General features: G+C 46.2%; 1 protein-coding gene across 3 annotated transcripts; it reads left to right on the top strand.

Annotated features, from left to right (window-relative positions):
- The first annotated feature begins 1,219 nt into the window (after window positions 1–1,219).
- LOC310684509 (trophoblast glycoprotein-like) lies at window positions 1,220–13,100 on the top strand. 3 transcript variants are annotated; one of them, XM_083455770.1, is made up of 4 exons: window positions 1,220–3,873; window positions 6,849–7,054; window positions 7,251–7,561; window positions 10,382–13,100. In XM_083455770.1, exons 3-4 carry the CDS (start codon window positions 7,284–7,286, stop codon window positions 11,217–11,219), a joined length of 1,116 nt encoding a protein of 371 aa, XP_083311896.1. In that variant the 5' UTR covers window positions 1,220–3,873; window positions 6,849–7,054; window positions 7,251–7,283; the 3' UTR covers window positions 11,220–13,100. The 3 variants fall into 3 exon arrangements, with proteins under 3 accessions (XP_083311896.1, XP_083311895.1, XP_083311894.1); XM_083455769.1 differs by lacking the exon at window positions 6,849–7,054 and having other exon boundaries at window positions 7,255–7,561; XM_083455768.1 differs by lacking the exon at window positions 6,849–7,054.
- Window positions 13,101–13,573: the final 473 nt, after the last annotated feature.

The following is a 13,573-nucleotide window of genomic DNA, read 5'->3' as shown; positions in this document are numbered from 1 at the left end:
ACCTCTCAATTCTTAAGGAAATCAGCCCTGAGTGTTCACTGGAAGGAGAGATCCTGAAGCTGAGGCTCTGAATACTTTGGCCACCTCATGAGAAGAGAAGACTCCTTGGAAAAGACCCTGATGTTGGGAAAGATGGAGGGCACAAGGAGAAGGGGACGACAGAGGACGAGATGGTTGGATACTGTTCTCAAAGCCACCAGCATGAGTTTGACCAAACTGCGGGAGGCAGTGGAAGACAGGCGTGCCTGGCCCATGGGGTCACGAAGAGTCGGACACGATTAAACGACTAAACAACAACAAATGGCAGGATATTTGTGTCAGCAGTGAATGAATGAATGCCATGAAATGTGTAATCATCACTGGCTGTAGTTTTCTGCATTTCCTTTCCTTCCAACCTCATTGTTTACAATGCCTCCACCAGCCCCACCCCAACCAAATACCTGCAGCTCAGGATAACACTTTGGCTACACACACACACACACACACAACTGTTTACACACGATTAGCCACAATATGTCGTTTCTTGAGAAATTCTGCTATTCTACACATTTCCCTTCAAAACAGTTTCTACCCGATTTTAAACCCTAAGCTGCGTTCACATCAGTTAAGCTGAAGTGTGTACATTTGCTTCGTGAATAGTAATTCAGATGCTGCAGGTGCAGGGAAACCAAATAGGTAATGTGCATTGAGTGAAGACATGGCCACATCCTCCTGGTGTGCCAACAACGTGCAAATACAGGGAAATGACTACTGAACATAGTCTTCAAGTCTCAAGGGACCTGAGAAGATTTGGCACCATGAAAGGCAGTCTATAAATACCAATTAATTAAAGATTATTACATGATAGTATTAAAAGTTCCAGGAAACTCCTTGCTGCTTTAGCTGCAGGAGGCCACCATCCCTGTCCTTAAAGGTGTAGGAGAGGGATGGGAAATTTGTGGCCCTCCAGACTCCCCTGAGCCCCTGCCTGCATGGCCAATGGTAGGGGGAGATGGGAGCTGTAGCCCAGTAATATCTGGAGGGCCACATGTTCTTCAGCCCGATATAAGAGCACCTCCTATTTGGCAAGCAATGGACTCCCATGGTCCCTTGGCTTTCCATTATCATACAAGCTCTCCATCCCTGCCTCAGTGTGACCCCCCCCCCCAAAAGCAGGGCATGATGATGATGGTAATGAAATGGATGATGATGGTAATGAAAAATGCCTTTCTGCTTGTTTTTTTTAATAAAATTTTTATTTTAATATAGTGCATCCCCACAGCAGCTTTAGTCGAAGAGCAACTGCTCCTTCATGCAGTTTTCTTTCCACAAGGAAAAGGAAGACACTAGCCTTCGCCAGCTTCTCCTCCTTGCAGCAAAAAAGCGCCTTTCTACTTGCTGAAAGCACAGATTTCATCAAAGCCTCCCATCCCTCCTTCCTCATTTGTATAATGATCCTGGGGGTTTCACACTGAGGTGACAGAATTGGTTTTGCCATTATTGCTTTCTCCTCTTTGCATGCCTTTGACACACACATGCACCCTTTGATGACCCTTTTGTTCCAGGAGGTGCAAACTTGCACCTTTTGATCTCAAGGCTGTGTGGCTTGGCTAGAGGGAAGGGAACAGGGACTCTGCCTTTGCTTAAGGAAAAAAGGAGGTGATGCCTGCCCCTCTTCACACAAGCCACAAGGGCAAGGCCATTGGGACAAATGCCAGGCTTGTGTAGTCACTCTAGGCCAGGTATAAATGAGCAGGACTGCCCTTCATGAGGGGAAGAGGGCCTTGGTGCCTGAACAACTTGTTAACAGGAGATCAGTCAACCCATTTTGCAACGGCAATGGCAAGGAAGTGGATCTGGTAAGGGCTGTTTGAAAGTGGAAGGCGGCAGACTCTATTTTGTGGGAGGAATTTAAGGAGAAGTTGAACACTGGGCGGCCATCTGTCAAGGAAGCCAACATAAGAGGGTTCCCATATTTCAAAAAGTGAAAATCCAGACACAAATGCCGTTGAGATTTTCTTGGCAAAATTGTGCCAACATCCATCTCAGGTGACTTGTCCCAAATCCTAAAGCTAGCCAGCCAGCATCATTTCACTGTGGCGAAGTTTTTAATCAGATGAATGTTTTCAATTCTGTTTATATTTATTCACAAGCTTTACTCCTGTCTTGTTGGATTAATGACCCCCCTGTGTTCTGTGTTTTATATGTGTTTTATGTTTACATTGCAACGGCCATTCAATGTACACACAATGGGTAGATGGGACAGAGACCAGCCCTTACTGGTAGAAAACCTGTCGTGTAGTTGGCAATATTGTCTTTTGGGACACCGACTCTCTGGAAAGAGAACTTCACTAAGGATGAGTCTGTCTTCGCATCTCTGCCAAGTTCTACAGCTTGCCTTGCCTGCTTCATTAGCCCCTCTCTCTCCTTCTGTTGTTGTTTATCCAGCAAAAATCTGCCTTGTGCTGTCACAAACCCTGAGGTTCATGTTGTACACTGGGCAGGAAGACATTTACCCCTAAACTCCCCAAGCTGCTTGCTTCTTCCCCCACCTCCCCACAAGATCCCGGCCACCAGCTGCCTTGATTCCAGCAGAGATGCCCCTTTGTGAAGTGACTGAATAATCTGATTAGGAAGTGCTGTCCTCCCCGCCCCCCCCCCCCACATATTGCTGTTTAAAAACCAAATAAATGCTTTGCAATTGGGAAAGTGCTATCCATCTTGCTGCCTCCCACCCGTACGCGGTCAGCTTCTGCAGGGGCAGCAGGTCACAAAGCCAAGATGAGCAATACTGCCTCGAGCCCTACTGTGCGTGGCCGGCGCCTCTGTTCATAAGGAGAGATCAAAGGGAGCCACCCAGCGACAGCTTGGATGGACATAGCTCTTTGAGGGTTCTCATAAACCTATCCATCACTAAGGGGAGTGGCAGCTGCAACTGACATGGCAGACCGATGCAAGAGTGACGCAAGATTTGTCGTGGGCCCATCCTAAACCAGGATGAATCCAGGTCATTCATTCAAGGCACCCACCCAAATAATCCTGGGAACTGTAGTTTTATTGCCCACAAAGCTACAATTCCCAGCACCCGCAGAGGTTTCAGGGGACACGTTCTGCTTTATTTCCAACTGGTGCAACTCCTTAAAGCTGCCTGCTGGAATCAGCTAACTTTGAATACCACAACCGTTCCATTTGAGAGGGCTGTGTGTGGTCTGACTTTTGTTGAGCTACAGGCCAAGGGTGCCTTTTCAGAGGGCAATAATGCTACAACATACACAGCATTGTAGGCCAACTAATAAAGCAGAATGCTGTGTGGATGCTCCAGTATAAATCCACCACAAATACACTATGATTGTGCCAATAATATGTCGCAGAACTCCTCCAACCCAGTCTAGAAGGGTTGCTTTTTAAAATATTTACATATTTACAGTTATTTCCCTCCTTTCCTTCAAGGAGCTCAAGGTGGTGTACGTGCTTCTCCCAATTTAATCCCAAGCACCTGCAAGATCCTGCCCTGCTTTTGCCATCTTGGGGAAGCTCGTCCCCTCCTTCTGAGTGAGCTGATATTCCCCACTGACCCTGGGGCAAAGGAGGCACTGGAAGAGATGGGTGAGCTTGCTGCCTTTTGGGGGCTCCTATACCTTTAAGGCAGAGGATGGGAGCTGGGGAAGGGAGGGCGGTCCCCCTCCCCCAGCAAGCCCCGCCTCCGATTTTGCCTTTGAATTTATTTCATCCCATTGTGTAGCCTGGAGATCCCAGCCTGGGAAGCAGAGAGATCTTTGGCTTTGGGAAGATAGAGGGAAACAGCACGGATCCCGCTCTCCAACAAGTTTGCATCATCTTTCTTTTCTTTGCAAGAAGAAGAAAAGCATCAGAGCCAGGTTGGAGGGAGAGAAGGTGTGTCTACTTTGGAGGAGATGGTGGTTAATTTTTAGCATTTGTTGATGGGAGGACCCTGGGGTGGCAGTGTCTGCGTATAGTAGGCATCCCACCCACCCACCCCCATTGCCGTTTGGCCAGGATTCTGGGGGGTGGGGTGGGGTGGGGGGCAAATGCAACAGGGCAGAGGTGTGTCTGTGTGAGAGAGGGTTGGGAGGGATTATTTTTAGCATTTGATTTTAGTGTTTTTAATATATGCTCTTATTGTTCTGTGTCAACCGCTTGGAAGTTTTGATGATTAAATGGTATATACATCTAATTGAATGAATGAATAAAAACAAAAGGTCATTATGTTATGATGTGTGGACTGGCCCTACGGGGTCAAGATCTAGTCTTGCAGTAGAACTGGCATGTTAGAATCCTGAGGGTGTAGCATGAACTGTGGAATAATTCCTTTTTCTATCATCTATTTTTCTATCATCTATCCATCCATCCATCATCTAATTTATTTATTTACTTACACTTGGTTGCTACCTTTCTTCCATGCAAAGCCCCTGCTTTCCAATTGGTCTCTCATCCAGGCACTGACCAGACCCCCGACTTGCTTAGCTTCATCAGAGTAGGGACTGAACCATTAAAATGGTTCATTAAAAGTTAACACAGCAGGAAGAAAGATTTTCAACTCCCCCTTTTCCCTGTTGAGCTAATTTTTTACTTGCAGGGAAATTTTATTGGTCTGCTTGTTTTCAAAGCCCGCCCTGCAGAGCATTCCAGAGTGGTTGCCCCCACCTCTTGTCCAAAGTGGTACATGCCATTCTGCCACCTTAGAACCTGAGCATCTTGTTCCCCTTTTGCTCTGTGATATGTTTAGACCAGGTTGGATATTGGCTAAAGAAGGTGGGGGTGTGGTATTTGGGTGATGGGCATATTTGTGCTTGTGTACAAAGGAAGGTCTTAGAAACTAGGAATCCATGAGCGGTGCTTTGATGCGTAGCCGTGACCTGGAGTTTTGAGCCTTCAAAAATGTTTCATGTGGTCCTCATAAGCTTCTTCCACCAGCCTGCCACATTGACAGTCAGGGTGATTATTGCAGAATGATAAAAACGTAACCTTGCTTTTTTAACCTATTGAGTTTGCTTCTGGGCAGACGAGTCTCAGGATGGTGCCCCCAGCAGGGATAACATAGCACTGTGAATCAGAAAGCCTCCAGTTCAAACTGCACCTCTACCGTGAACACAGTAAGTGGTAAAGTATCTGCTTTACATGCAGAATGTCCAGGTCCAATCCCTGGCATCTCCAGGTAGGGCTTGTAGAATCTCCCCATCTGAAACCCCGGAGCGCTGCTGCCTGTCAGTGTGGGCAGTACTGAGCTAGATGGACAGTGATCTGACCTAGTCAGTATAAGACAGCTTTCTCTGTTCCTATGTATGTTCCCCTATGTCCTCTAATGGTTGTTGGCATCCGCCTGTCTCGAGAGGCAATAGAGTGCCTTCAGGAGGTGAAATCAAATCACTGCGTTAGCAAGTGACCTCCCTGGGTTGCAAGCCTGGGCAGTGTGGGTGTGGAGGTCCTGGGCCTCCCAGACGGCTCTTGGCCTTGCTGATCTAGTCCAAACAGAAGCCGTGTGCCATGGATATTGGCCTGCTCCATGTTCCCTAGGCTTGGCAGAAGATCAGGAAGAAGACCTTCCTCCATCGTCTGACTCTTCAAAGGAGCAGAACAGAGTGTCAGTGAGGGGGTGGGTCAGACATAGCTCAGTGCAGAAGGTTGCAGGTTCAATCCCTGGCATCTTCAGACAGGACTAGGAGAGACTTGCTGAAACCCTGGAGAGCTGCTGCATGTCAGTGTAGACCGTACTGAGCTAAATGGATCAAAGGTCTGACTCTCTATGAGGCAGCTGCTCATGTTTCTACCCTCCCCACCTCACCAATGCTCATAAATGGCCTAAGAAAAAGGCATAGGAATATGCCTTATGCCAGGCCAGACTGTTTGGCCAACTGGCCCAGAACTGCCTGCTCTATCTGGCAGCATTTCTCCAGGGCCCTGGGTAGGGGTCTTTCCTGCCACCTGTGATCCTTTTAACCTAAACCTTCTGCATGTAAAGCATATCCTGTTCTACTGATCAGTCGTCCCTATTAGATTTCTTAGCCTCAATTCCCACATTTGCCAATATTATTATTAATTTCTTACCTGCCTTTCACCACGAGGTTGCAGAGTGAGTTACAGCAACTGAAGAATACAGTATTAAACTCAGTTAAAACTATTTACATACATGGAAATAATAATGCTGACTTACCTTACAGGGTTATTGTAAGGATACATGAAGACTCTTGAACACGCAGTGCTGAGCCCCAGGAGATAGTTTAATATGGCAACCTTTCTAGTGCTAAGTAGTTCTTGGTTGGGTTGAAACGTCAGTTGGGAACGTCATCTCTGCCACCTTGATCTTTGTGGAAGGAAGGAAGGCTGTAATTAACAAAACAGAGTCAATGTTTGTATTTCTGCCTTAACCAGCTGCTCCGATAGAAATGAAATGGTGACACTTAAATAGGGTTTTGAGGATGGAATGGCTCAGGTGGGCTTCATTCGCTGAAGCCGGTACTGTCCTCCAGGTTGAGGCTCCTCAGGGTTAATGTGTCCAGTTTGTACACCCAGAAGTTTGGCATAGTTTGGCATTTATGTAGCCATTACTGGTGAACCTGTGGTTCAGAACTGACATGCTGAGTGACTGGTTTGAACTGTTTTGGCAACTTTAGTGTTTTAACAACCCAAATCCTAAAAAAAGAACCTAGAGCAAGCTTACATGAAGTGCTGCATAATGCTTGTATAACTATATAGTAATCCATGTTAAGAGATTGTGAACACTGTCCTAGGGCTGGTAATTGATTTGTAATCCTTGCATTCTAAATCTGTATTGTCCTCTCTCCAAAGAGCTCATGGTGGCATACATTGACCTTCCTTTTCTCTCTCCGTATGGCAGCCCTGTGAGGTAGGAACATAGGAGGCTGCCTTAATGCCAGCTCAGGCTATTGGCCTATGGAGCTCGGTATTGTCTCTGCTGGCTGGCAGCTGCTCTTCGGGGTTTCAGAGAGAATGCTCCCAGCCCTACCTGAAGATCCCAGGGGTTGAACCTGGGACCTTCTGCATAGAAAACACAACACTCTACCACTGAACTACATACAGCCATTTAAATGGGAAGGTGAGCTTTGCAAGAGTGAGGACCTGAATTCTGGTTTGCGTGGTTTAAATCCTGCTCTCTGACCACTACACTACACTGGCACACTCATCTGTTTCTTCCCATTTTGCTCCTGTGGAGGAAAGTTACTTGGCAGATTTTATTCTCTCTAAGCAAACTGTGCCGTGTTCTAATAATTACCTCTTTCCTTCATCACCAGCCAGGATCATTCGCAATTGGAGTTGTGTTGGAAATGACCCCTCGGGATTCTCCCAGTGCCATCCTGGGCGCTTGGGAGCTCCTCTTCCTCCTTGTTGCCCCTCTCTCCGGCCAACTGTGCCCAGTCCCTTGCGAGTGCTCAGAACCGGCCCGCACCGTGAAGTGTGTCCAGAAAGAGCTGACTTCCATCCCAGCTGGCATTCCTGGATATACCCGCAACCTCTTCATAACCGGCAACCAGATCGCCCACATCGGCAGCCAGGATTTCAAGGGGCTGCCAAATTTGGTCACGCTCTCTCTGGCCAGCAATAGGTAAAGCTCGCTAGAAGCTGGGGAGCAGTGCTCAAAAGAAAGTGGAACCAGAGGAGGACACACACACACACAGAGAGACAGAGGAACGTAAGAAGCTACCATAGGCCCATCTTGTCTGCACTGACTGGCAGCTCTCCAGGGTTTCAGATAGGGTTCTCTCCCAGCTCTATCAGGAGATACTGGGCATAGAGAACTAGGACCTTCTGCATGCAAAGCAGATGCTCAACTGGCTTAACTTCCCCTACCCACTTTTTTTAGAAGGCAATGGAGTTCATACTGTGTTTGAAATTAAGGAACTCAACAGAGGGCATAAAATAGGCCTAGGGAGGAGTGTGGCCTAGGGAAAGTTTCTCTCTGTTGCCTAGCATGGGTGGCATTTAGCGTTCAAGCCTGAGCTCTTCCACCACTGTGTTTATGGTGATTTTAAACAGTCATGGCTTCCCTCAAAGAATCCAGAGGAAAGTAGTTTGTTAAGGATGTGGAGCAGCGCTTCTCAACCTGTGGATCCCCAGATGTTGTTGGACTATAACTTCCATCATCCCTGAGCTCTGGCCTTGCTAGCTAGGGGTGATGGGAGTTGTAGTTCAACAACATCTGGGGACCCACAGGTTGAGAAAGGCTGAGTGGAGAATTGTTACGATGCCCCATCTCCCCTCACGGAGCTACAATTCCCAGAGTGGCTTATGAAATCAAGCCCTCTTCCCAAGGAACTCTGGGAAATTTAGTTCTGTGAGCTGTAAATGTTTATAATGTACAAAGCAGGTGGGTCCACTGAGTGAGAGAGCTTTTAATACAAATATATAAATATGTAGATGTTGTCTCAGAAAAGGTATTCTCCCTTCTCTCACAACAGCTTCTCCCACAACAGCACCTTGTGTACACACACACCCCACCTAAAAATAAAGTATGGCTTTTGATTTACAACTATTGCTTCTGTTCTTATTCAAATGTTATGCCCATATATCCCCTGACCAGGGGTGTGCCCCATTGAAGTCACTGGGGCTTACTTCTGAGTAGACTTATGTAAGATTGCACTGCTGATTCTGAAGAGAAGTTTCTCTTCTACTTTCTTAATACTAGAACCCAGGGTCATTCAGTGAAGCTGAATGTCGGGAGATTCAGGACAGGAAAAATAGAGTATCTGTTGCAGTCTTCTGTATATTCACCCGGAGTCAGTGTTCCCTGGTCTGTGCTTACATGTCCTGCCACCTTTGCTGTGGAGATAACAGGCATTACCATGGCAACAGGCTTGTCGGAGACTGCAATTAAAGCTCTAGACTGATGCTCTGGTGCCCTGCCTCCTTTTCATTGGTGGCAGGGAGTATAAGGGGCAACCAAACTCACTGACTTCTGAGGTCTTTGTATTAGAGGCATGAGGCCTCTGCAACCATCCAGGAAGCTGGCCGGGATAGCTGCAGTGCATGCCAAAAGCTTAGGTCTGAGTGCAAAGGGGCCATGGATATGAGCCTTTTTAAAAGGATAACAAGCTCTTCCATAGGACTCTCCGGTGGAACTGAAAGCCAACAGCTCTCAGGAATATTATTATTTTTCAATTTATATCCTACACTTCCTCCCAAAGAAGCCCAGGCAGCAAACACATTACTAATAAAAACATTTTCAAAAGCACTCTAAAAACAGTTTAAAAGCATTCTCTCAACCAATGATTTCAAGGTAGCCAGAAACTGGAACTTCCAGTTTTTAACCTCCTGAAAGGCAATTAACGTAGGAGACAGATGCACTGCACCAGGGAGGGCATTCTGTATTGGGGAGCCACCGCTGAAAAGGTCCTGTCATGTGTCAGGCAGCTCCTAGTGGCGGCAGCACCACCAATAAGGCCTCACCTCCTGATTGTAGGATCTGCGATGACTGACATTGGGGAAGGTGCTCTTTTAGGCACATTGGTCCCCACAACTAGATATATCCTTCTGAAATTAAATAATATTAATTTATTATTTTTACTCCTCATATAATTCCACCTCTAAAAAGAACCATCAAACTTCATTATTGGATAAACAGCAATTTATTTATTTGCCACTTAATGCCAAAATAGGGTTATAACTGGTATAGAAGTATAAAAACCAAACACAAGCAATGAAGTAGAAACATCCATCATCGAAATAAAACAATTAGAGCACACAGTAAAGTGACCCTGTTAAAACATCTATCATTAAAATATGCTCTAAAACAATCCCATTAAAACAAGGACTTGGGCCAAGAAATAAAGGGAAGGCCCATCTGCTCAAGCTACGTTCCTGTTGATCCACTTTTCTACATGCAATGAGTTTTTAATTTGACAGATCACTAATATATGATACCGTCTTCACTTTGCTGTATAAGGTGATGCACCCTGCAATTCTCACTTCGCTTTGAAATGAGGCACAGCCAAAACTTTTCCAAAGTGAATTGTTTGAAATTATTTTTGGCAGTTGACTCACATCCAGCTCACCAGTTCTGGAAAGCTAGGAATACCCACCCAAGATCTCATCAGAAGTCTGATGGTTCTGTGAGATCTTGTGAGAGCATCCCAGAACTGGTGCACCAAGTATTATTATTATTATTATTATTATTATTAATTCATTAGTTATATGCCACCCATCTGACTGGGTTGCCTCAGCCACTCTAGACAGCCTCCTATAAACACATTGAGCACAGTAAAACACTAAAAACTTCCCTATACAGGGCTACCTTTGCCCCCGCCCCCAGCAAGGTAGAGAGCTTAGAAGATCATTTTACACTGGTCCTCAGAGTGTTATCATTGAGACGTTATTACTGAATGATTTAGGTTTGGTCTTTCCTCTCTCTCTCTCTCTCTCTCTCCAGGATTAACACCATAGAGTCACAGGCCTTCTCTACTCTCCAGAGCCTGCGTTACTTGGACCTGAGTCATAATCTTTTGGCTGCCATCCACCCCAATGCTTTCAACGCTAGGAACAACTCCATCCGAGAGCTGAACCTCAGCCACTCGCTATGCAACTCCTCCGCCATCCGCCCTGTGGCGAATGCCCTGGCCCACGGGGGCTTCCAGAACCTCTCCAGGCTGGAACTCCCCAGCAATGAAATTGTCTACTTGCCAGGCGGCATGTTCTCCACACTCTCCAAGCTCGAGCATTTAGACTTGAGGAATAATTCCTTGGTGGACATCAAGAACTCCACCTTTGTTGGCCTTGATCTCAAGTACCTTGATTTGACCTCGAATTCCTTCAAGACCCTGAGGAGCGAAGCGTTGTCTGCCCTCAGGAGGCAATCGCACCTCCGCCTCTTCCTGAAGGACAACCCCTTTGTATGCAACTGTGACATAGAAGACCTGGTGAACTGGCTGAACCAGAGCCGGCTGGTGGTGGATGTGGAGAAGTTAGCTTGTGCCTTCCCACAGGAACTGAAAAATGCCTCCCTGGTGGAATTGGCTGGGGCAGATCTGGAGTGCCACACCAGCCAGCATGGCGAAAATGTTCTTCAGACATCCTACGCCGCTTTAGGTGCAGTCCTAGGAGTCATTGGTGTCATCTTCCTCTTTGTGCTTTACTTGAACCGTAAGGGTATCAAGACATGGATGAACAACATGAGGGATACCTGCCAGAGTCTGATGGAGGAGTATCAGTATCGCTATGAAATAGACTCCGATCGCCACATCACGCAGGTTTCGGCACTGGATGTATAATGCTGTTGATAACTTGGGGGGGGGGGGGGCTTTCCAATGTTCCTTTGCTGTGTCTATCAGGCACCCTGAACTGATGGCACCCATAGTTTTTGGAAGTGGGCTGTTTAGAATGCCTTCTCTGCCGTTGAAAACCCAAGCCAATTAAGATGGAGGGACCTGTGGATCAAAACTCTGGGTGTGGTCTCAAAGAGCCTCCTTTTATATTCATCCTTAGCATTCTGCAGGTGGTTTGGCTAATTTGAAACGCAAAAGGAAGAGCACTTCGCAGTCCTAGGAGCCAGTTCTGCAGAGAACGAAAGAAGATGTCACCATTCTGATGGGATGTGCCGTCACCAAAACGTTTAGCCTCCTGGAGGACCAGGACTCTGGAACCTTATCCTGTTGAGTCTTAAATATTCCGGGGAGTCTATTTTTGTCCTGTTTCAACAGGATCAGTTATCTGTCTTGCTCACTGAGTAACACGTCCATGAGATGGTGTGGTGCTTATGTCAGACATGGCCAAATAACTTTGGTCTCCGTAAAGGACCTCTCTCAGCAACTGCACCGGTTCCAAGGACACGTGGGGGAATGCTATGGTGGTATGCTTGGTCAAAGGTCCCAAACCTCCAGCATGCTAAGAATAAGCATGCTTGAGGGAAGATTAGCTTAGAATCATATACTGTAGTTGATATTGTAGTTGGAAAGGACCTTGGAGGTCATCTAGTTCAATCTCTACTCAGTGCTGGATGCAACTACAGCATCCCTGGCAGATAGTCATCCAGCTCTGCTTAAATAGCTGAGGACAGCCCACCACCGTCTGCTCCACTATGAAAAAGCTCTGTTGGGTATTTTCTCCTGAAGTCAAGCTGAAATTTGCTTCCTTGCCTTCTCTGCCCATTGTTTCTCACCTCTTTGCCATACTATTTCTCCATGTGCAAAGAACTTGTGACAGCATTAAATCTTGCCATTGTCTTACCTTCCACCTTCATTCTCCAATGGTACAGTTATAGGAGAGCTGCTATACATTCTTTTTCTGAGCACAGAGATCAGCCTGTGGCAAACTCCGCAGCATTATTCCACTGAACAGAGGCATCTTATTTGTCTCTTCCTTCTTAACTAGAAACTGATGGGTCTGGTCTTCTCCTTGCTGGTATCAGTAGAGTGCTCATCAGAAATCAAGCAGGGGCTCTTCACTGGGATTTGGAATAGTGTTGGCAAACTCCACAACAAGAGTACATTCAAGAGTACATTCTCTGTCCCACCCTTGGGTCTTCTGAACAACAACAGTGCCTGGTGCAAAGAGCTGACTTTGATCATGGTTGAGAGCATTTGCTTTGAGCTGGCATTCCTTGTTTTCAAACCCAGCTCAGCCAAAAAATCAGCTGTGTGGCCTCAGAGACACTGTCCTCTCTTAGCTTGGTCAGCAACGTGGTGATGTGAACAATAGCCATGGCAATGATAATGGTCCACCTACCTTACAGGGTCATTGTAACAACTACTGAGAAGTGTATATATGCCACGTGTTTTATTTCCTGCAGTGGCCCTTGTAGATGGGGATGGGGAACTTGTAATCTGTAGGGATGTACCAACCTTTTCCCAACTCCCATCAGCTCCAGCCTGGATGGCCAAAGGTCAGAGATGATGGGAGGTGAAGTCCAACATCTTGAGAGCCGCAGCTTCCCCCTCCCTATCATAGAACCATTTTGAAGGGCAGTGGGAAACTCTTGAAAAGTACTTGCAAGTTTGAGCTTAAGTAACAGAAATCTCACTGTGAAAAATCTCACAGAGGGTTGCAGCCAAAGTTATGCAACACTGATCTCCTTTCCCCAGAAGTTCTAAGGAGGAATAAATACATTTTCTCCTGCTGGTATTAAGCATATAGCTGTTTGGTCCCCCCCCCCCCCAATGATGTATTGCATTTAAGGGCAATAATTTCAAAATTAGAACACTCTAGGATATTTTCAACATGTCCACAAATGATTGTAGGAGGACACAACTCACAAAGTAAAATGCAAGTTTGTCCTTACAGGGAAATATTACTTTGCTCTGGTTTTCAGTACTTAACACAGTGCCTGCTGTTGTGACAGACAGACACCAACGATGGTGCAATTTTATTACTCTTCTTCTTTATTACTCTTCTGATACCAGGATGGAAGACAAAATAATATTGACAATCACAAAGCATAAAACTTTTCAACTAATGCAACAAATATGTAACAAACAAACAAAAAACCGAGGCAAGAGTTGTTTCAGTGATTAAAGCAAGAGATTATGGAGCACAAAGAGAGAACAGTACCAAAACCTGCAGCCCCTGCGATAACTCCACCCACTTAACATTTTTGTACGGCAATACGTTCGGCAGTGCAATGATGTTA

Source organism: Podarcis tiliguerta, assembly GCF_965153285.1.
Source record: "Podarcis tiliguerta genome assembly, chromosome: 8".
Lineage (NCBI taxonomy): Eukaryota > Metazoa > Chordata > Lepidosauria > Squamata > Lacertidae > Podarcis > Podarcis tiliguerta.
This window is presented reverse-complemented; position numbering and strand designations above follow the sequence as displayed.